Consider the following 21345-nt stretch of genomic DNA (forward strand, 5'->3'; position numbering starts at 1 on the left):
CGGGGGGGGGGGGGGGGCCCGCCCCCCCCCCCCCCCGCCCCCCCCCCCCCCCCCCCCCCCCCCCCCCCCCCCCCCCCCCCCCCCCCCCCCCGGAGGAAATCGAGGACGAGGAACGAAGCGCACGACAACGTTCTGAGCAGAAGGGAGGAGCCGAGCAAGCGGAAGAGCGTTCACAGCGGGAGCGGAAGCGGTCGGCAGCGAGAAGTGGGCGGCGGATCGACGCACGGCGGGTCACGGGTGCGTCGCAGCGAGCAGCCTACAGCTTGGAGGACTTCGGTAAATAGTGCTTGTGGCCGGGCCTGGATCCCTGCACGAGACTCTTGCTGGCCGAGAGCAAGAGCGACACGAGCGGAGAATTCCGGCTCGAGAGGTTGCCGCGAACGCGTCTGGTCGCTGCACACTTCGCTCGAGCGAGATGGCAGACACGCCACAAGCACCGCCACAGCAACCGACAGCCTCTGCCCATGCAGCTCCGCGCCCCTCGCCCGCCACGGTTGCTGCCCGCGCGCGAGCCGATGCTGGTCGCGTCCCCTTCTTCGCCAACGCTGCACAGCCAGAGATAGGTGCGTGCAGCCCAGCCAACGGATCAGAGACTTGCGGACTCACCCTCGCCGCTCTGCAGTGCGGGCAAACCAGAAGGATCTGTACTATCTCTCGCAACTCTCGGAGCGGGTCGAAGATGTCCTGCGCTCTCTCTTAGGTACGGTTCCCTGCTCGACGATACACGCTGAAGACTCTGCTGATCGGGTCCGCACCGCCCGTAGGCACGCGATGGCTGCAGAAGTGGGGAAAGGAGCTGCAGCAGGGGAGCCGGCTCGCCTACTTCGGCTTGACAACGATGTTGGGTGCGGATGCCACCGACTTCAATTGCAATAGCTCTGTTGACTTTGCCTCATGCAGGCACGCAAACTCTCGGCGAGGAGTATTGCGACATCATGCAGTACTCGGCGTCCGACCGCCGACCTCCGTCTGTTCCCGTGCGTCTTGTACCGAGCAGCCGACCGAAGTTGCTCAGACTAACTCGTGCTTATCCCTCAGCGACGCGCCGCGCTCGTCCTGCTTCACACCATTTTCCCGTACTTCCTCGCCCGCACCTACGCCAATCTCCGCCGCACCCTTGTTGCCCGCCTCGAAGCCTCGCAGGCCGCTCAGACGGAAGTAGACTCGCTCTTTGCGGACGCGCAAGCCCCGTCGCCCAAACAGACAACCCTCCGGCGCTGGCTCGACCGCGTCGGCGCAATTGCCAGGGAGCTTCCGTCGTTCGAGACGCTCACCGAGGACTATCTGCGAAGCGTGCATCTCGCCATGTTCTACCTCTTTGGGCGCTTCTACAACCTGAGCAAGCGCGCCGCCGGAATCCGCTATGTGCGCGAAACCTCGCCCTATGAATACCCTCTTGCTCTCGAATAGAGCTGACTGATCCGCTCCCGTGCGCAGATCTCAATGCAGGGCCGCCGATCAAAAGCGTTGTCGGGTGCGCAAGGCGCTCCTGCGCCCTCGTCGTACGAAGTCCTCGGCGTCCTCATGGGCGTCCAGCTCGTCGTGCGGGCCATCCTCGCCATCCGGCGGCACCGCGCCAACGCTGCGGCAGCACTCGCCGAGTCGGAAGACGGTGCAAAGACGTCTGAGGCGGCGCAGCAGGAGGCAGAGCGGCGGAAGAAGCGTTTCATCGTCGACGGGCGACCGCTGGCGAGCGTCAAGTTCGACCCGGACGACCCGGAGGACGCAGCGCCTTACCCAGACGAAGAGGACGGAGAGAGGAGATGCACGCTGTGTCTCGGGACCAGGAGGGATGCGACGGCGACAGAGTGCGGTCATGTCTGTACGTCGACACCCCTTCTCGTGGGCGCTTTCCCTCGCTGACCGCTATTGCGGGAACGCTGCCGCAGTCTGCTGGGAGTGTGTTGTGGGCTGGGCACGGGAGAAGGTGCGCGTCCGCCCCGTTTCACGTGTTCCGAGCGCCTTCTCTCTGTCAGCTGACCTCGACTATATTTGCAGGCGGAATGTCCCCTCTGCCGGCAGGGCATCTCGCTTTCGGAGCTTCTACCGCTGCGCAACTTGTAGCGCCGTCGCATAGCAATGGCTTCGGCGAAGCCGCCAGAGCTTGCTGGCGAAGAATTTATCGGCACGTGAGCGCTTCGTCGTTCGTCCCCGCTTCGGCCCATTGCCGAAGTCCGTACGCGCGATCGGGCTGTCCACTTCCGCTCGCTTGCCTTGCTTCCTTACCGACCACCTCACACTCAGACTCGTGCGCTAGGATGTCCTCTGCATCGCTCCAGTCTCTCCTCGAAGCTGCCGTTGCTCGCGGCGCTGCTCCTGGTCTCGCCGCCGTCGCTTTCAACCGCGACGGTGCATTCGCTCAAGCCGCTACGGGCGAGACGTCCGTCAACACGCACAAGCGCCTCACTCTCGACACGGTCTTCTGGCTCGCGAGCACGAGCAAGACGCTCGTCTCGCTGGCTGCGCTGATTCTCGCCGAGAAGCACGCCTTCGACCTCGATTCGCACGACGACCTCGTAAATACTGTCCCCGAGCTCGCGAAGGACTATCCGGGCACGAAAGTATGGGATCTCTTCGACGGCAAGGACGACGAAGGCAACTGGAAATTCAAGAAGGCGAAGGTTGGGATGTGCGTTTTCCGCCGTTCTCCTTTTTCGACTTCGTTCAGGCTGACATGCCGATACTTCGCAGTACTCTTCGCCACCTCCTCACGCACACCGCGGGCTTCAACTATTCCTTCGTCAGTGAGGCGGGCAAGTGGACCGTGAGTCCAAGCTAGCTCGACTGCGAGTACGCTGGCAAGCTGAGCTGACTGGCATGGCTCGTTGCGCAGGATGGAGAGCTCGAGAAGGAGGGCATCTTCAACATGAAGGGCGATCTCAGGGGAATCAACGTTCCCCGCGAGTACGAGGCGGACCAAGGCTGGTCGTGCGTGCACCTCTCCCTGTCTCACCCCGCACATCTGGGCTCACGGCGAAAATCGCTGCAGCTACGGCCGTGCGCCACTCATTTCGGCTGTATGCGGGTCACGAAGCTGACGGCATCATGTTCAGGTGGACCTGGCTTCATCGGCCTCTTCATCACCCGCAAGTCAGGTCTCACGCTTCGCCAGGCCCTTCGCACCCTCATCTTCGATCCGCTCGGACTCGCAAAGGACGACATCGACACGTTCCTGACGCCTGCTCTTCGCGAGCGCTACATCGATGTCGCAGCACGCCACCCCGTCGACGGCTCGTTCGTCTCGCTCCCTTTCCACTTCGAGACGCCGCAATACGAGGGAGATGTACCGGAGGGCATGTCTGTCCTTGCCGACGCGCCGGCTTGCGCCACCCTGCCGGCGTTTGCCAAGATCTTGCAGGCCTTCCTGAACGACACGAAGGCGACGCCGGCGCACGAGCCGCTCCTCTCGCCCGAGGCATGGGCCGTTGCGAGCGCCGACGATCTTGAGAAGCGCGGCTTGTCCGTTGGGCAGCACCCATTCGTTGAGGCCGCAGATCCGACCCTCGCGACAACGCGAGAGAAGTGGGCTGTCCCGAAGGACCCGGCCAGCGTCAAAGACGACTCGCTCGGCTTCACGCTCATGCAGACTGCCAAGCACCGCTTCGAGGTACGTCTTCTGCCGTGGTGCCTCTATTGGAGGTCTTTGCTGACTCGGCTGCGTACAGACATCGACGGGTCTGCAGCCTGGCACGCTCGAGTGGAGCGGCCTTGCTAACACGTGCGGTCTCTGACTTCCCTACCGTCGTTATTCGAGACTGATTGATCTCGAGCGATGCAGGTATTTCTTCGTCGATGCCGCTCGTGGCCTCGGCGCCGTCGTCTCCGGCGCTTTCTTCCCGTGGGGCGACCCGAAGATGCTCGATGTCCGCGACGAAGTCTTCAAGTGGGCGGGCGAGAACGCGCCGAAGGCCTAGCAGAGCGCGTGTGGAGCGCGCTCCTGTCTATGTCGGATCTCCAGTCTTTCTCAACCTTGACTACCATGATGCCTGGCTCGCTTCTCGCCTAGTCAACGAGTCTTTAAGTCACTGCACAAATGTTACACGCAAGCTCGAGAGGCATCTATCCCATGAGCGCGACCAGCGCGCAGGGAAGCTGTACTCGCGGTCCTCCTCTCCACTGCCATTGCTCAGAACCTCTCCTTACTGAACGTGAACCTCGTCCCCTCGCGGTCGGCACTCGAGTACTGGACGCACGCCTTGTGCAGCGTCGATGCAAGCGGCTTGGGCCCGCAGAAGAAGCACCCAATCGACGTCGAGGGGTGTTCGTCCGACAGCGAGAGGAAGACGCGGTCCCAATTCGGACGGCCGTACTGCGAGCGAGGAGCGCAGTAAGTAAGTCTCTCGTCAGTATGTGGTCGGTGGGATAAGACCCGTGAATCGGGCAGAGGACGGCGGAGGACTTGCGTGCGTCGGCGCCTTGAGCTGCGTGACTGCATCGCGCACGTTCCCAACGTCGTTCGCGACGATGTTGATGGCATCGCTAGTCTGAATGCGACCGGTGAGGTACGTGTGAATCTCGATGCGCTGTGCAAAGGCGAAAGTTGAGGTCAGGATTGCCTCCCTCCGGTCAGACGAGCCAAGCTTGACGCACGTTGCCGACGTCCTGTTCCTCGATGGCAAGAAGGAGGCTCTGGAACCACTCGAATGAGGCGTCTGCGAGCGATGAGGAAAGTGAGCGAAAGAAAGGTCGGCCGTGACGATGAGCAGCCAACAGTCGCGGCAGATCCAGAAGAAGCTGCAGCAAGGCTTTGTCAAGACGGCGCGGGACAGGTGGTGTGCGCAAATTCGACGCACTAGACCTTGCGGAGCCTGAGCGCCTGGCCATCCGGCGCATGTAGGCGGTACCTGCAAGTCCGGAAGCCGTCAGCTCGCCTGCTGTTCGATGGAAGCAGGAGATACCCCGAAGTACCAGATGTGCTTGAGAACCGAAGCAAAGGGAGTCACGCCGATGCCGGCGCCGACGAGGACCGCGACCTCGTACTTGAGCACGTCTTCCGAGGCCGTCCCGAACGGGCCATCGACCTAGAGACCCCTGAATGAGCTCACGCTGCACTACGGCGAGAACCTGAACCGGCAACACGCACCATGATGCGCGGCAAAACCGAGACGATCGGGAGGTTCGCCTCTTCTCCACCGACCTCCTTGGACTGCTGATCGCGCGGGTCGAGCTCACAGCTCAGCAGTTTGGCGAGCTCGGCGGTCCAGTCACCGACGACGCCTGTGCAATGAAGAGCTAACTCAGCGACAAGTACGCGGCGGCTTGGTACCGAACCAAACGCACGGAAGTGCACGGACAAGTGGTCCTCCTCGGGCGCATTTGTGAGCGTGAACGGGTGCCACTGCCAAAGCGACACGGCGGGGCAGTTGAGCAGAATGTACTGGCCTGGACGCATCGTCGTCTTCTCCTTCTTGATCTGCAATTCAACGGTCTTGCCCGGATGCGCAATCACCTTGCTGATGTAGGTGCGGTGACGCGAGCGAATCTCGCGCAACACGCGCTCGACTATGTAGACGGCACCACCGCCAAGCCAGCTGGAGGCTCGAGAGGGTCAGTGCACGAATCCGTTTCGCAGAGCCGGATACGGCCCGTCGGCGCGATCCGCCAAGCAGGCGCCCTGTCGACGCACAAAAGCCAAAAGAGACCGATTTGCCAGAAGCTGCAGAAAGGAGGGCGGTCCGGCCTGCGAGCATCATAGGTAAGAACGTCTCGCTCGTGGGGCCGCTGGAAGTGACTAAGGCGCGCCTGATCATGCAGAACATCTGCGCACAACGCTATGGTGAGCACCAATTCGCTGACATGAGGGAGCATACGGTGCCACTCACGCCATGAAGCTGCCAAAGGAGAAAGAACGGGATCGCCAGATGGTGCGTGTAGAAGAATCGCTCAAAGTTCTTCCTGCGCCGCTTTTCGGTAGCAAACCACGCCATGACGAGACAGATGGCGACCATGATCCAGCCGGTGAGATACGGGCCCGTCGTGCCATTGATCTCGAGCGCGGCGACGAGGCAGGGCGCGGTCGAGTTGGTCCACGTCTTGGCGAGCCACCACGAGTTGAAGAGGCTAGATCGCACAGCGTGAGTCTGCATGTGCCGATCACAATGGACGACTTCGAGGTCTGAGGGTTCGGAGCTCACTGCGAAATCACGCTGCAGGCAAACAAGCAGTCAGCGAGGCCATTTCGGTGGCGGGCAAGTGCAAGATGGATAAGACGTACTGCACAATGACCCAGAAGATGAGTGAATACGCAACGAGACGGTCTGTATCGCGGCTAGAAGCGTCAGCGATTGCCGACCTTCTCAATCTCGCGGGAACGCACGAAAAGCCACACTCTCGTCGAGCGGGAGCTTTCGGATCATGGGCGTCCTCCTCATGAGAGTGATGAAGCTGCGGCAGATAGGAAGGAGCAGGAAGGCGACGTCGACGTGCAGTACGAGTGCGGTTGCACGCGCGAGGACGTAGGTCTTGCCGAACGTCGTGCGAGCTGCAGCGGCGGGCGGTCAGGGTGAGCTGCAACAGGCCAATCACGAACAGTCTACCCTGCGTGAAGTTAGCTGCGAGTATTGAGGTGATTAGCAGCCTGCGCAACCAGGTTGAAGGGGGCGCTATACGCACAGCTCATGTCGTACTGCGGACCATGCCAATCAGCACAGCCCGGATGTACTCAGCGAGACCCACTCACACGGATAACCCCGATAGCGAGCACTCCGAGCTGCAGCATGAGCCATAAAACGAAGACGAGCACGCGCGGTCCTGCGAAGTCAAGCTCGCGCTCAGCCGCAGTAAGGCCAAGGATCCAGTGGCTGATTGGCGCACCTTCATGCATGAGCCACACCTTGATCCTCGCCTTCATCTCTGCTCCTCCGCCGCCGCTCGTCCTCGCGAGCCTGGGCGACCTCGCGCGACTGGCCATCGTGTCCGAGCGCATGAGCCCCTGCAGCCTGTCGCGCTCGGCCTCGTTCTGCCTCCTCGCGCCTTCGCCTCCGACAAACGGCCCGTTGGACCGCTGCTGGTGCTGCTGGCGCGAGACGGCGCGGCGCATGAGGCTCGCGCTCGTGGGGGTGAGCGGGATGGTGACGAGGCCGTCGCGCTGGGGCGTGTCGCTTGCACGGCGGTCGTCCTGAAGGTAGGCGAGCGTGCTCGACCCGCGGATGGGGCTGGGCGGGACGAGCGAGGTGAGCGAGGACGAGCTGCGGTCTCGCGGAGGACGAGGAGGCGGAGGGCCGCGCGGGAGGAACGACGGGAACGAGACCATTGCGTGGCGAGTGAGAGCGTGGATGGCACCGATCCTGCCTTGCGCGAGAGCGAGCGAGCGAGAGAGTGAAGGAGAAGGAAGGAGCGCCGCTCGAGCCGCCGTTCCAACGGCTCGCTCGACCGCGAGGGCAGTCGAGGGCAGCGTGCTGTGTGCGAAGAGCGCTCGACGAAAGAGGCGAGAGAGGCGTTTACTTGTCTAGCGTTACGGGTCCCGCCGTCCAGTCTCCGCAGGCTCCCTCGCTCGTTCTACGCCGTCGTCGGTCTCGCCCTCTTCCTCCACTCGCGCGTTTGCGGCCCGCCTTGCCTCCCACGCCTTCTTCCGCTGCCTCTGCGATCGAGACGAAAGCAAGTCAGCAAAATCGGGTTCCGAATCAGAACAGCCGGAGAATTGAGCATACGCACATCTCGCAAGTTCCTGGGGTTGGCTTCGAGCGGAACGTCCACGGGGTCGACGCCGAGTGTCCGCATCGCGAGTCGCGCCGCGCTGCATACCCGATTCTGCGTCAGCGGTGCGCGGGAAAGAAGAGGAGAGGACAAGAATCGACGCACTGCACCCTCGCTTGCCGCTTGCTCACGCCCGTCGCAACGTACGTCTCCTTGAGTGCCGTCAGCCGGCACGCGTAGTAACTGTAGTCGTCGAGGTACGTTTCGAAGGTCGGTGGTGGCGCTCTGCGCTTCTGCAGGTACCGGTACAGATGGCTCGTCCAGTCGATGCCGTCGTCTTGCGGGACGATTTGCTGTGGAAGTGCACGGAGGGGCTCATCAGATGGCTGAGATGTTTACGACGCTTCATGGGATGCACGCACGTTCTTCAGCCCGAGTGCATGCTGCACCGCTGACGCCTTCGCAAGCTGCAAGGTCCGCCCGAGGCCCGCAGCCTTGACGCCGAGGAACGCGACCTCGACGCGGAACAGCTGATTCGGCGGCAAGCCCTTGACCTGCTCGGTCCACTCTGGTTCGACGCCGTGCGCGCGGCACAGCGCCTCGAGCTTGCGCAGGGGCGCGCTCGCCCGCGCGCCTTGTCGTCTTGCGTCCGATGCGGCGCGCCTGAGTTGCCGCTCGTGTGCGTGCATGACGGCGCGAAGGCACGAACGCACCCACTGCCGGACGTAGCGTCGCCCGTGCTGCGAGAAGATGCCGCCGACGTAGGAGCGGAAGAGGGACGCGCACAACTCGCGGTCGGCGGCCAGCGTATCCCGCATGACAGGGTCGTCTGCGACCCGGTTCAACAGGTTGTAGTATAGCGCTTGCTCGGCGAGATAGTCGGAGCCGAGGACGAGTTCGCGGACAACCTGTCGTCAAGGGTGTGAGCAGGGGCGAAGGTTGGCGGGCCTCAATGAACCGCACCTGCAACGCGTCGACCCCGAAATGCCCATACTTTTCCATCAAGAGCTCGGTTGCAGCGAGCTCGAGCAGCTGTTGCCCCATCATCTGTTGACGCAAGGGCGTAAGCAAATGCTCCGCGCGGAAAGACCAACTGACGCCAAGCTCACTTCGTGCATCTCGTACGTGTGCAGCGGCTGCGCCTCGGTCGGGACCTGTTGGCGCATCTTCCGAGCGGCTCGACTGTGCGGGTTCGGCTCGGCGGGCGCGAGGGACGGGTGTTGGAAGGCGACAGGATTCCTGAGGTCGACGGGAGGCGGCGTGGGCATGACGACGGGAGCAAAGCGGGACGGCCCCGGCTCTGACGCTCCGTCTGCCACATCCTGGACCTCGGCTCGTAGCTTGTCCCACCCTACGTCGCTCTGTCGGGGTAGACGAGGACGAAAGGTCTTCTGAGCTGATGAAGCTGCTGCAGAAGCGGCGGCAGCTCGAGCAGGCTTGGACACCGCCCTGAGAGCTCCCAGCGGAGGATACATGTCCGCTCGAGCTCCCCTCGGCAGCTCAGGAGGAAGAGCGCGGCTCGAGACGACACCAACCTGCGCGACTCGCTCTTGGTTCCGCTCCATTCACTCTGCATACTCTCTGCCCCTGCTTGCGAAGTCTACCAGCACTGCACAAGATGCTTGCATTCCGCTCCACCGCCGTCCGCACCGCCCGCCTCGCTGCCCGCCCCACCGCCTCTCCCCTCCTCGCCGCTCGCTCGTTCGCCTCGTCGTCTGCTGCCCGGAAACACATCCTCGACGCCAGTCCCGAGGACTTCAAGGCACACGCCGTCGACGGCGACAAGCCCACCATCGTCGACTTCTACGCTGAGTCAGTCCCGGTTCCTTGCGCAGTGCCAGTTGCCTGGCTCGGTCTTGAGCAGTCATTGTTCTGTTTTTGCTGCGTACTCGGACTGACAACGTTTCCATTCGCAGCTGGTGCGGCCCGTGCCGCTTCCTCGGCCCGGTACTGGAGAAGGTCGTCGATGAGGCGTCCGGTGCGGACTGTAGGTCCCGGCTCCGCATTCGCCGGGTTGTGGCCTCGTTGACGGACAGTCCCACCCTCACAGTGCTCAAGATTGACACGGAGAAGCACGGCGAGCTCGCGGCAAAGTACAAGATCACGGCGCTCCCGACAGTCGTGCGTCCTGCTTCTTCCTCCCGCGCGCACCGGCCCGAACCGCCTCGCTGGGATGAATGGCCAATCTCTGATCCCTCTCCGGTCGGCAGATTGCATTCAAGAAGGGCGAGATCGTCGCCAAGATGGTGGGTGCGGCACCGGAGCCGGGAGTGCGCGAGTTCCTGAAGAAGGCGACGTCGGCATGAGCTTGTATGGAACGCACATGCGCTGGTTCGCTCGTACATCAGTATGAGAGTCAGTCGCGAGCACCAGAGAGCGCAGAAACCTTGCAAGTTGCTCGTGTTGCGCCTGTCGATCTCCCCAGCACCGCCTCCTCGCTGGTCTCCCGCTGTCTCTACCCTCTCCCCGCCCCGAGTCGGGCGCTGACTGGCCCCGATGGGCGTTCCCAAGCTCTGGGAGGAGCTCGAGCCGGCTGTGCGCATCACGAGCTGGGCCCAGCTGGCGGCGCCGACCTTCGCCTCGTCCGGCGAGGCGTCCACGCGAGTAGGCGCTGCACCCGCCGGAGGGCTGCGGGTCGGGGTCGACGTGTCACAGTGGATGTTCCACATGAACCGCATGACCACCATCGTCGACCCAGAGACGGGCGAGAGCATTAACCCCGGCCCGTCCGTCTGTCCTCCGTTCAGTGAACCTCTCGCGCTCTACACAGCTGACAGGCTCTCCCGAACAGTAATGCCGAGCTCCGCATGGTCTTCTACCGCGTGTGCGACTTCCTCGCGCACGGCGTCCTCGCCGTCTTCGTCTTCGATGGGCCAAATCGGCCGGACTGGAAGCGCGGCCAGCTAATCAAGGGCGGTTGGCAAGGGCGCAACTCACCAGAGGTCAAAGAACTGCTCGAGCTCATGGGGATGGAGTGGAGGATGGCGCCAGGCGAAGCGGAGGCGGAGCTTGCGGCCATGTCGCGCAGGGGCGAGATCGACGCCGTTCTCTCGGTGCGTCCGGACCTGCCCTCTGCGTCGCTCGTAGCTGACGCGGTACGGACCACAGGACGACGTCGATACGCTGCTGTTTGGTGCGACGACCGTGCGCTTCATCCGCTCCGTTCGGCTCGTCCGCCGACTTCGACTCACGCTTTTACGCCTCGCAGATCATTCGCAACCCGAGCAAGACGCTCTCGGGCAACAAGAGCAAGGTTGCGCTCGCGCGCCAGGCGTCTGCTTCGGACGTCCAGCCCGGCTCGTCCCAGCCAGGACCATCTCAACCAACGCCAACTGCTTACCCGCCCGTCCCGCCCGGTTCGGACGTCGCCCTCGTCTCGTATTCAAGTCAAGACATCGAAGCCCTTACCGGCCTCGACACCGACGGTTTGATCCTCATTGCGCTGCTCTCGGGCGCCGACTACGATGTCAAGGGTGCCGAGCGTTTCGGCGCCACCATCTCGGCAGCACTCGCGCGCGCTGGTTACGGCAGGCGGCTGCTCGATGGCTTCCGGGCCTTGCGCAGCTCCTCCGCCGCTTCTGCGTTCCCGGCTACGACGCAAGGCGCCCTCTCGCGCTTTTTCGCCGAATGGCGCGCCTCCGTCGCCGAGGAGTTGCGCAAGAACCCGAACAAGATCCTGAGCAAGCGGCAGCCGAGCCTCGCCGACAAGCTCGAAGCACGCACCGACTTCCCACTAGTCAAGGTCGTCGAGTACTACCTCAACCCGGTCGTGTCTGACCCGTCGAGCGCGTCGTACGCGGCGCCCACCTGGTCGGACCCGGTCGACCTCAAGGGGCTCGTCAAATTTGCGACAAGGATGTTCGAGTGGGGCCACGTCGAGATGCAGTCCAAGCTGCGCAACAAGGTCTGGGCGGGCCTCGTCGCGCGCGAGCTGCGCCGCGCCGCCCTCTCCTCTTCGACGGACGGCGCACGCATCGTCCCGCGGGGGTTCCTCTCGGCCGTGCACGACCTCAAGTGCGAAAAGTCGACGGGCTTCGTGCCCTCGTACCGCGTCGAGCTCTGCGCGTCCGTCTTCGACGACCTCGGGCGCTCGGTCCTCCCCTCGCGCGACGCCTTCCCGCTGCCCGACTACGGCGCACTCTCCGAAGGGGAGGAGCAGTCTGAGCGTTTGCGCCGCCGCGCAAAGGGCTGGATCGCCGACGCGCCCAAGGAGCCGGCCGGTACGGGCGCGTACCGGCACTGGGTCCCCGTCGAGCTCGTCGAGGCGCACCCCGAGGGCCGGGCGTGCGTCGAGCGGTGGCGGAGCGAGAAGGAGCGCAAGCGGCGAACGAAGGAGGCGGAGGAGCAGCGCAGGGAGGAGCGCCGCCGCGCGAAGGAGCTGGGGACTCCCGCGTCCTCGCCGGCGAAGAAGCGGGCGTCGCCGAGCAAGAGGAGGGTCGTACCGCCGAGCAGCGACGACGAGATGCGGCGGGAGATCGAGGAGGAGCAGGTGCAAAGGGCGAGGAACGAGATGCTCGCGCTTGGGAAGGCGCAGGTCAAGGGAAAGGGGAAGGCGCGCGAGGAGGACGGCGAGGACGAGCTGCCCGTGCGCTCCTCGGGGTTGCGCCGGACCACCGCGTCAAAGAAGCCGTCGAGTGCTGGCGGCCTCCTCAAATTCGGCACATCGACTAAGCCCGGCCTGTCCAGCTTCACATTGTCCAAACCCGCCGCTACCGCCGCGCCGCGGTGCACCGCGCTCAAGAAGACCCCAGCCGACATCTTTCTGTCGTCTTCACCATCTTCGTCTGCCCCGCTACCGACCGCGGGCAAGCGCGTCGCTCGTCCGCCGTCGCGCGCGAATGACGCCGACCTCACGCTCTCCTCGACGGACGACTCGGAAGAGGGCACGCCTGCCCGCCGCGCCGTCAAGCACGTCGACAAGGCTGCGCGGCCGAGCCAGGCGGCGCGCTCGCCAACGAAGAAGCGCGTGGTCGGGCACGCCGAGAAGGTCGCGGCGCGCGCACCAGCGGTGCTCGACCTACTGAGCGACAGCAGCTTCGAAGCCGGCAGCGCGAGCGTCGCCGACATCTCACCGACGCGGAGCAGCCCGGGCCTGGTCGATTTCCTGGAAAAGCGCCGGGCGACGCAGCGGCGGGTCGAGCAGCAGCGCGAGGCGCTGAAGGCCGGTGTACTCGTCCTCTCGGACAGCGACTGACTGCGGGGTGTCTTGCGCGGTCCTCTCCTTCTTGTTGATACACTATGCAACCTGTCTGTCGGCCCTGCCCTCCTGGAAAAGCGAGTCAGCACATTCGAGTCCGAGCTTCGACTTGGAGACGGGCGCCACTTCGCTGTGCTCTCGCGACCCGCCGCGCTCGTCTCGCGCGTCGAGCAAGCGCAGTGCGAGCTTGAGTGCTTTGTAGAGGCTTCCTGCTAGCTCCTGAGCCCTGCGTGCGGCTCTCGATCGCTGCCGCTGTGCTCGACTGCACCGCACGCGACTCGGACGACGTCGCCCTCGATGGCCGCGCTGAGCGCTCCACAAGCAAAGCCCGCCGCCCTGTCCCGCCCGCAGAAACCCTCGAAGCGTGCCCGCATGCCTCCAGCCGCGTCCGTCGCCGCTGCCCCGCCCGCGCTCTCCGCCGTCGTCAAGGGCAAGCGTCCCCGACCGTCGGACGGCGCAGGTGACGGCGACAAGGACCGCCCGCGCAGGAGCAAGAGCTCGCGCGGGCAGAAGCGCTCGGACGCCCCCACGGCGAGCGAGGGCCGCGCCGCCGGAGCCGACGCGGGAGGAGCGTCGGCGCTCGCATCGCAGGGTGAGGGCGGAGGAACGTATAGGAGGGCTATGTTCGCGAGCTTCATCACGCAGGCGTTCGACAAGCGGGCAAAGGTGCGCGACGCTTGCTGTCGTGCCGTGGAGGCGCCCTTCCGCTCACCTCGTTTGCCGATTCGCAGGGCAACAACGAGGAGTACAATCAGATCATTGGCCAGTTCCGTGCTCTCCTGCCATCCGCGTCCGCCTCGCAGAACGCCTCGACGTCGTCCGCCCAGCCCCTCACAGCGACCCCGCTCGCACAGCTGCGGACCTGGCTAGAAGCCCTCACCTCGGTCGTCTCCAAGCTCGACCAGTCGCATGCGCCGCTTGTCGAGACGATCCTCGCTGTGCCCTGGGCCGTAACTGAGGAGGCGTTTGTCGCGGCGTACATGCGCTTTGTCGGCGCGCTCATCTCGGCGCGCACGGAGTGGCTCAAGCCGATGCTCGAGAAGTGCGTTAAGGGCCTCAAGTACCGTGCGTAATCCCCTACATCCTCTGCTGTCCGCGACTGACCGATTCTTGCTATAGGTTCGCCTTACACGCAGGCCTCGCCGCATGCCCTGCCGCACCTCACCCGCCGCCTCGTCTACACCCGCATTCACGCTCTCCTCCGCCTTCTTCTCTCTCTCGTCCCGACCCTCTCTCCTTCGCTGTCCCCGCTCCTCGCCCTCCACTTCCCGTCGAAGCGCGAACCCCGCGCCGCCCAGATCTGCTACATCGACAACCTCCTCCTCCTGACCGAGTACTGCACCGCCCTCTCGGAGGACGTGCTCACGCTCGTCGTCGAGCGTGCGCTGCACATCGACGTCGAGATTCAGGGCGAGCCGGAGGACTGGGAGGATGTTGAGGAGGAGATGCAGGCGGCGGCCGAGGCGTCCGAAGGGTCCGAAGGGAAGAAGCGCCCGCAGGACTCGGCGGTACGAGATGTTGTCGACCGGCCGATGGAGGATGACCCGGACGATTCCGACTCGGATTCGGACGACGACGATGACGAGGAGGGCGGGCTCGACCTCGACAACCTTAGCTCGGATGATGACGAGCCGGACCCGGTCAATGACGAGGATGCGGCGCGCAAGGCGACAGGAGCAGCGCAGGGAATGAGCGAAGCGGCGATCCGCAAAGTACTCGACAGTCGCGCCAAGCTCGACGGCATCCTCAAGGTCGTGCTCGACCATCTCGCAGCAGCGCACGCCGACAAGCGTTCTCTCGCACACAACAATACTTCGACCGTCATTCCTCCCGGCACGCCGACGACCGATGTCTTCGACAAGGCTTTCGCTACTGCGGCGACCGAGCCAGAGTCGACCTCGCGTGAGGCGACGCCTACTGCCGACGAACCGCCTCCCGTCGACGTGGTCGAACGCCGCCTCACCCTCTTCCGCACCCTCCTCGACATCTTTGACCGCACCCTCTTGCGCACCTTCAAGACACGCAACGTCCAGTTCCTCCTCTTCTACCTCTGCTCTCTCGATGTCGCCTCGTCCGATCACTTCATTGGCGTCCTCCTCGGCCGCGCCCTCTTCGACCTGGACGCGCCCTCAGTGACGCGTGTCGCCGCCGCCGGCTACGTTGCGAGCTTCATCGCCCGCGCGCAGTTCGTCGACGCGGGCATGACGCGCAAGGTCGTGCGCCACCTGTGCAGCTACCTCGAGGGCCAGATGGACGACTTTGCGCGCCTGACGGCGCTTGCGACGTCAATCAAGGGCGCCGGTCCGGCGGGCGGGCAGGACCTCCCCGTCTTCTACGCCGTTGCGCAGGCCGTCTTCTACATCTTCTGCTTCAGGTGGAAAGACCTGCTTGAGGAAGAAGACGACCTTGACGACGAGGCGGCGCTGTTCGGGCTCGACGCCGGGCGCAAGTGGATGATGGGGCTCGAGACAATCAAGAAGGCCGTCTCGTCGAGCTTCAACCCGCTCAAGGTGCGTGGCTGCTTGTGACAAGCCCGCCGCAGCACAATTTGACGCAGCCTGTTCGTGCAGGTCTGCGCCCAGCCCGTCGTCACCCAATTCGCTTCGATCGCGCACAAGACGAGCTTTATGTATTGCTACGGCGTACTCGATGCGAACCGGCGCGCCAGCTCGTATCGCGACTCGTCGAGCACTGGCGCCGCCAACGGCAGTCAGCCGCACATGCCTGCCCCGCCCTTGCGCTCCGTCTCGACCTCGTCTCTCCTCAACACCCTCACCGCCTCGCAGCTACACCTCTCGACCCCTTCGCCGCACGGCACGCCTGCTCCGCCCGCGCCCGCGCCAGCACCGTCCGCCGCACCGCGCCAGCTCCTCGTGGCCGAAGAGATGGACTCATTCTTCCCGTTCGACCCGTTCAAGCTCCCGCTCTCGTCCGTATACATCGACTCGATCTACCGCGAGTGGGAGGGCGCCGACGACGAGAGCACGACTTCCGGCGACGCATCGTCTTCAACCGCCGACTCGGACGACGACGACGACACGGCGTCGAGCTCGGCCGCGGGGACCGAGGACGACGACGATGACGAGCCGGCATGGCTCCGCTCTCGCGGCGGACTTGCCGTGCCTGGCATGAACCGCGGCGGAGCGGATGACGAAGAGGACGACGAGGTCGCGCGCAGCTTTGAGGCCATGTCGCTCTCTCTGTCGCCGCAGCACGAGAGCTTCGGCGGCCGTCGCGCGCTTGAGATAGAGAAGGCGCGCAGTGGGAACGGTACGAAGGCCCGGAAGGCGGGCAAGGTGGTTGGGTGAGCGTCGTCGTGTTGTCCTCTCGTTTTCAATCTGGCCATGTTGTGATTTGCGCCTCCCTTTCGTTTGATCCTCAAGATGCAGCCGTGTGCTTGCTGTACTACCCTCGCATTTCTCGCCTTCCGTCATTTCCACCCCACTTGCATTCAGATCCATTCGAGCTCGCTGGCGATAATCTCCGCTATGCACAGCTTTCAGAGTGAGGGTACGAAAGTGTCGACTGATTCACAGGGACGGACTATCTACAGCGCGGCGATTTACACACGCCTAGTACGGCAGCACGCCCGCAAGTCGTCTGACTGCGTCCGTCTTCTCGACCGGATTCTTGTGCGTGCGGTAGTCCGGGTCGACCTTGCCCGTCTCCTCGCGAATTGGCTGGCGGTCAACGAGCCAGGTGCCGTGGAAAGGTGCATGCGACTGGGGGACGCGGGAGGTCAGCCACAGGCGCATTTGATCAGACTAAAGGCGATGCAACGCACCGTGCTGTAGCCTTCTTCGAAGGCCCGCTTGCGCACCGCCTTGTCTTCCTCCGTCATGAGCTCGGCCGGGCCTTGGCAGACGTCTGTATACAACAAGGCGAGATCAGTCTGACGCCGGACGAACGTGATGCAAGTGCGAGGGCGCACATGTGACGACACGGTCGCGAGTTCCACGCGGAGGACAGTTCTGATGGATAGTGTGGGACGACCTGGAGGTGGGTGGGCGTCAGAAGCGTAATCGTTGACGCGCAATGTGGGACATACCAGAGGATAAGATCGCCAGGCTCGGCGCACACCTTGAGCCACTCGCAGCCGCGTTCGAAGAACCAGTCCATCTCCTCCTCCTCGAAGGCTGCAACAGGTGAGGGTCAGTCGCCCCTCTCGATGTTGGTAGAGGACAGGCGAGAGACGTACTGTGCCAGTCGTACTTTCCGCCTTCGTACTTCGGACGGCCGGTCTCCTCAAAGTACTGCTTCAGGAGCTCGCTACTTCCCTTCATGACGAGCAGACCGCCGTCGTCAGGCCCGTTGTCATTCAGGTTGACGAGGCCTTGCGCGACAAAGAAGTTGGCGGCGTCGTTGGCCGTGCGCCAGGGGGAGAGGTCGACGTGCTTCCACTGCCGCAGGGACGGAGGAAGTGGCGGCTGGCCGGGAAGCATGATGGTGGCCGAGTCCATCGACGAGACCAGCTTGTCCGTTCCCCAGATCGTCTCGAACGCCTTGCGCACGCCGGGCTCGAGACGGATGTCCCACACGGCCTGCTCCTGGCCGATGCCGTACGAGTTGTACATCCCTCCACGCGAGTAGACGGGCAGGTGCGCTTGCGAGAACGTCGACGGATCGTTGCGGTCGTACCCGCGCCCGAACGACTCGAGCCATCCGTGGAGCCTGTCGCGGTACTCGAGGGCGCGCTCGCGAGGAATGGCACCCTTAACGACGACGTAGCCGTCCTTCTTCAGCGCGTCCCGGAAGTCGCCGTAAGGGCCGTGGTCGAGAAGGTCGGCATACGGGAAGTGGGGGAGAGGAGGGGCGTGAGGGTCGATGGACGCCATGATGCGAGCGGTGCGGTGAAAAGGTGGTCTAGATTGCCTAGAGAGCCAGACAAGCGGTGTGGGCGCACGAGGTCGGAAGCAAGCGAGAGCAGGCGTTTCTCAGCAGCGAGGGGAGGAGAAGGAGGCAAAGAGAGGTGGAGGCACGGCAGGAGCAGCGCAGGTGCCGGTCAGCTGTCCCGGGAACCCATTCTGGGCTGCGCGCGGCGCAAGAACGGCACAAGCGACAAGGGTCTATCCGGGAAATGCACCGGTCTCGGTAGGCGAGGGGAGCCGGCGACGGTGTGACCACATCGCGTGGCCCAGGCGCACGGACCTTCAGAGCAGCAGACGCGAGCAGGTGATGCAGGCGGCACAAAGCGGGGCACCAGGCAGGATAGACGGCGCGAGGCTGCGGGGAGATGGCGAGCGAAAGGCGCATTTTCGCGAAAGACGCCGAAAGACGAAAGACGCCGGCGGCATCCGCCAACAGGAGCCGCGCATTGCCTCCTACTTACTCGTCTGAATGACTCGAGTCGCTGATCGAGCTGACTGAAGCTCTCGTAGCTTCTCGCAGGTGCGCGCACACGCTGGTCAGCGCTCGCGAGCGGCGATTTCCCACCTTGGCTCGCTTTGGCACTTGTGCTTCGTCAGGTCCGTGTCGACCTCGCCTTGCTCGCGCTGCGCTGCTCTTGCTCTCGTTCCTTACTGCACTGCTCACGCTGGCCTACCTCGCGCTCTCGCTGACCGCTCTCGCCGCCGTCTTGCTCGCACTGCTCGTCCCGTCGCCTCAGTCTCCCGCTCCGGCCTCGATCATGTCGTCCAAGACTGCGCTCAAGGTGATCCCGCGCAAGCACGCCGCTCGTGGTCACGCCAACCACGGATGGCTCAAGACCTTCCATACCTTTGTGCGTGGGCAGTGCCTCCCACTTTGACCTGCTCATGGCTGACCTGCTCGCGACCTGCAGTCCTTTGCTTCGTACTTTGATCCGAACTTTGACAAGTGGGGTCCTCTCCGTGTCATCAATGAGGTGCGTCTGCCTCCGGCCTGCACGAAGGGACGAAGCTGACCTTGACCGCCCCGCCAGGACCGCGTCGAAGCCGGCACTGGGTTCGGCACGCACCAGCACCGCGAATTCGAGATCTGGTCGTACGTCGTCGACGGCGAGCTCGAGCACAAGGACTCGATGGGCAACCTCGAGATTATGAAGCGCGGCGACATCCAGAGTGCGCCTCTTGCCTTGCTCCGCCCAGCCTCTCTTCCCGCTGACAGTTGGTCCCTTACAGTGACCTCCGCCGGTACAGGCATCGCGCACAGCGAATACAACCGCAATACGGAGAAGCAGGTCCACTTCCTCCAGATCTGGGGCCTGCCGAACAAGCGCGGCCTGTCGCCCAAGTACTACAACCGCCACTTCACGGACGACGAGAAGCGGGACCGCCTCGTCAAGGTCGTCGCGCCCGCCGAGTCAGAGGGAGTCAGCGACGAGCGTAACGTAGAAGGCCCTGCACCGGTAAGTCAGGCCTCTTTCAACGTTCACTTAGCTCGACTCACCCTCCTCCCCCGGCAGGTGCACGCCGCGCTCAGCATGTATGCCTCGATTCTCTCGTCAAAGGCGTCGGTCAAGCACACGCTTTCGTCGACGACAACGAAGGCCTACCTGCATAACATCATGCGGTCTGGGTACCGCGGCCCGAATGCGACGGCGACCGACAAGTTCGAAGACGGCGGCGCGTTGGTCCAGCTCAACAACGGGCTCATCTTTGAGGAAGGCGACGGCGCCTTCATCAGCGTCGATGCGTCGGCCGCGCAGGCGGACGGCGCGAGGGAGATCGAGATCAAGAACGTTGGCGAGCGCGACGCCGAGTTCTTGCTCTTCGAGATGAGCGACTAGGTCTGCCGTCGGATGCGATATCCTTTCCTGTTCTTCCGCTCTTTCTCTCTGTTGCTTCTAGGAGACCCCGTCCGATCGATTTGGCACTGCAATGACTGGTGAGCCTGATGAACAAGTTGGGCGAGAAGCACCGGAGAGGTGAAAGCCGGCAAGCGCTTCTCGCGGGCAGACTGCGTTTGCTCGAACGTAGCAGGGCGAGGCCAAGGTGCCGCTCAATCTCGCCGGTGCAGGGCACCCCAGAGTGAGCAGAAAGCGCATGATGGGGAAGCGATGGCATGACAGCGCAAAGCGGCGGGACAGCTAAGCGGGTTCTCGCGGGTCGGCACACTCTATCAGGCACCGCCGTAGCTACTTCCGAGCCTGCAGAGCGGGTTGGCGGAGGGCAAGCGAGTCGCTCGCTCCGACGGGCGTCACGAGCGGAGGCGCCGCTCTCGCTGCCACGCAACCCCGCGCAGCGCACAGCGAGCACGCCGAGCAGCTCGAGCAGTCGCGCAAGACCGCACGCGCGAACCCAGACAGCACGCCTCTCGCCGCGCCCCCACCTCTCCCGCTCAACCTCGCCTCATCGCCCAACTCGGGCTCTCCTCTCGCCCTCCCCAGCCTGCACCCGCACGCACGCCATGTCGAGCTGGATCTCGTACCTCACGGGGCGGGGCGCCGCCTCCAAGGACTCGACCCGCGAGTCGATCGTAAAGCTGCGCGAGCACCTCCTCATGCTCGACAAGAAGGAGGAGTACCTCGGCAAGAAGATCGACGACGAGCTGCGCAAGGCCCGCGCAAACGCCACGTCCAACCAGCGAGGTGCGCTCTCACTCGCTTGCTGCACATCCTCGTCGACTCGGCTTTCGGGCGGGGTGGCTCCGCTCGCAACTGGCTCTTGACGCGCGTGATCCTGAGCGCCAGACTGATGCGTTCCCATACACAGTGGCAAAGCAGGCTCTCCGACAGAAGAAGCTGTACGAACAGGAACTCGAGAGCATCGCGGGCCGTAAGATGACGCTGACGACCCAGGTGCGTCCCCAAATCCGCTCACTCAAAGTCGTCCTACTGACATCATCTTGTGACCAGGTCAATGCAATCGAGTCGGCCAACATGAACAAGGAGACGCTCGAGGCGATGAAGCAGGGTGCCGAGGTGCTCAAGGGTATCCACGGCAAGCTGTGCGTCCCCGATTCCTCGCTCCCGCACGGCCCGCTGGCTCACGCCGAATCGGCGCAGCAATGTCGACAAGGTGGATGCGACGATGGACGAGGTCCGGAACCAGCTCGAACTCACCAACGAGATCTCGCAAGCAATCTCGGACCCGGCAGGAATGGGCATCGACGTACGTTGACACCTCCTCGAAAACTGCCCTCACTGACGACTCGGCGCGCAGGTCGACGACATGGAGTTGGCAGACGAGCTGGCCGAACTCGAGCAGGAGGAGCTCAACAAGAAGCTTGCGGGCGCGGAAGCGGCGCCGATCCACTCGCCAAGCGCGGCGGTCCCTGCAGGTACGTTGCCGCCCAACACCGCGCTCGCGACTTGCGATGAACACATCTGTCAATCACACAGCTCAGACGCCGGCGCAGAGGATAGAGGAGGACGAGGAGGAAGAGGAGCTGCGCCAATTGCAGGCGCAGCTCGCCATGTAATTTCGCCACGGACGCCCTCACTGTCCCACCGCGTGTCGACGACAATGCGTCCGCGCCCCGGTCACACTCGCCATCCCTGCCACCGTCGCGCACCCTTCCTTTTCGATTCCTTGTCGTTAATCGCCATTCGCCCTTCTTCCCCGCCGCGCGGCATACCCTCGCCATCCTTTCAT

At 64.0% G+C, this 21345-nt stretch overlaps 10 protein-coding genes across 10 annotated transcripts; 7 read left to right on the forward strand and 3 right to left on the reverse strand.

The window, feature by feature from the left end:
* Positions 1-415: 415 nt before the first annotated feature.
* Positions 416-2064, forward strand: JCM10292_005836 (peroxisomal biogenesis factor 2/10/12 Ring-finger protein; the record flags this gene model as incomplete). The annotated part of the gene is made up of 8 exons (XM_076651050.1): positions 416-563; positions 623-700; positions 765-845; positions 901-977; positions 1039-1365; positions 1438-1822; positions 1890-1927; positions 1999-2064. The coding sequence occupies 8 exons, from the start codon at positions 416-418 to the stop codon at positions 2062-2064; spliced, it is 1200 nt and encodes a 399-aa protein (XP_076503334.1).
* Positions 2065-2258: 194 nt separating this feature from the next.
* JCM10292_005837 (serine hydrolase domain-containing protein) lies at positions 2259-3914 on the forward strand (the record flags this gene model as incomplete). Its single annotated transcript, XM_076651051.1, has 7 exons — positions 2259-2629; positions 2692-2764; positions 2834-2928; positions 2990-2997; positions 3054-3607; positions 3666-3718; positions 3779-3914. 7 exons carry the CDS (start codon positions 2259-2261, stop codon positions 3912-3914), a joined length of 1290 nt encoding a protein of 429 aa, XP_076503335.1.
* Positions 3915-4126: 212 nt separating this feature from the next.
* JCM10292_005838 (uncharacterized protein) lies at positions 4127-7252 on the reverse strand (the record flags this gene model as incomplete). Its single annotated transcript, XM_076651052.1, has 18 exons — positions 4127-4309; positions 4404-4523; positions 4591-4652; positions 4712-4734; positions 4794-4844; positions 4909-5021; positions 5084-5217; positions 5281-5531; positions 5627-5680; positions 5743-5759; positions 5823-6060; positions 6135-6146; positions 6215-6257; positions 6317-6481; positions 6537-6551; positions 6613-6625; positions 6680-6750; positions 6814-7252. The coding sequence occupies 18 exons, from the start codon at positions 7250-7252 to the stop codon at positions 4127-4129; spliced, it is 2004 nt and encodes a 667-aa protein (XP_076503336.1).
* Positions 7253-7453: 201 nt separating this feature from the next.
* On the reverse strand, positions 7454-8903 carry JCM10292_005839 (double-stranded RNA binding motif domain-containing protein; the record flags this gene model as incomplete). The annotated part of the gene is made up of 6 exons (XM_076651053.1): positions 7454-7579; positions 7654-7735; positions 7801-7988; positions 8058-8543; positions 8599-8682; positions 8745-8903. 6 exons carry the CDS (start codon positions 8901-8903, stop codon positions 7454-7456), a joined length of 1125 nt encoding a protein of 374 aa, XP_076503337.1.
* A 350-nt stretch (positions 8904-9253) lies between these two features.
* Positions 9254-9941, forward strand: JCM10292_005840 (thioredoxin family protein; the record flags this gene model as incomplete). Its single annotated transcript, XM_076651054.1, has 4 exons — positions 9254-9447; positions 9552-9622; positions 9686-9756; positions 9846-9941. 4 exons carry the CDS (start codon positions 9254-9256, stop codon positions 9939-9941), a joined length of 432 nt encoding a protein of 143 aa, XP_076503338.1.
* Positions 9942-10131: 190 nt separating this feature from the next.
* Positions 10132-12829, forward strand: JCM10292_005841 (YEN1 family endonuclease; the record flags this gene model as incomplete). Its single annotated transcript, XM_076651055.1, has 4 exons — positions 10132-10361; positions 10427-10688; positions 10744-10779; positions 10844-12829. 4 exons carry the CDS (start codon positions 10132-10134, stop codon positions 12827-12829), a joined length of 2514 nt encoding a protein of 837 aa, XP_076503339.1.
* Positions 12830-13129: 300 nt separating this feature from the next.
* Positions 13130-16140, forward strand: JCM10292_005842 (RNA polymerase I-specific transcription initiation factor RRN3 family protein; the record flags this gene model as incomplete). Its single annotated transcript, XM_076651056.1, has 4 exons — positions 13130-13498; positions 13564-13897; positions 13952-15342; positions 15403-16140. The coding sequence occupies 4 exons, from the start codon at positions 13130-13132 to the stop codon at positions 16138-16140; spliced, it is 2832 nt and encodes a 943-aa protein (XP_076503340.1).
* A 264-nt stretch (positions 16141-16404) lies between these two features.
* Positions 16405-17667, reverse strand: JCM10292_005843 (uncharacterized protein; the record flags this gene model as incomplete). The annotated part of the gene is made up of 5 exons (XM_076651057.1): positions 16405-16554; positions 16617-16699; positions 16764-16825; positions 16881-16968; positions 17031-17667. 5 exons carry the CDS (start codon positions 17665-17667, stop codon positions 16405-16407), a joined length of 1020 nt encoding a protein of 339 aa, XP_076503341.1.
* A 791-nt stretch (positions 17668-18458) lies between these two features.
* Positions 18459-19538, forward strand: JCM10292_005844 (pirin family protein; the record flags this gene model as incomplete). The annotated part of the gene is made up of 5 exons (XM_076651058.1): positions 18459-18551; positions 18612-18674; positions 18732-18870; positions 18931-19157; positions 19215-19538. The coding sequence occupies 5 exons, from the start codon at positions 18459-18461 to the stop codon at positions 19536-19538; spliced, it is 846 nt and encodes a 281-aa protein (XP_076503342.1).
* A 620-nt stretch (positions 19539-20158) lies between these two features.
* Positions 20159-21172, forward strand: JCM10292_005845 (uncharacterized protein; the record flags this gene model as incomplete). Its single annotated transcript, XM_076651059.1, has 6 exons — positions 20159-20339; positions 20464-20549; positions 20607-20698; positions 20757-20862; positions 20914-21031; positions 21093-21172. 6 exons carry the CDS (start codon positions 20159-20161, stop codon positions 21170-21172), a joined length of 663 nt encoding a protein of 220 aa, XP_076503343.1.
* Positions 21173-21345: the final 173 nt, after the last annotated feature.

Source organism: Rhodotorula paludigena (genome assembly GCF_050403205.1).
Source record: "Rhodotorula paludigena JCM10292 DNA, Rt_paludigena_JCM10292v1_ctg45, whole genome shotgun sequence".
In the NCBI taxonomy this organism is placed as follows: Eukaryota; Fungi; Basidiomycota; class Microbotryomycetes; order Sporidiobolales; family Sporidiobolaceae; genus Rhodotorula; species Rhodotorula paludigena.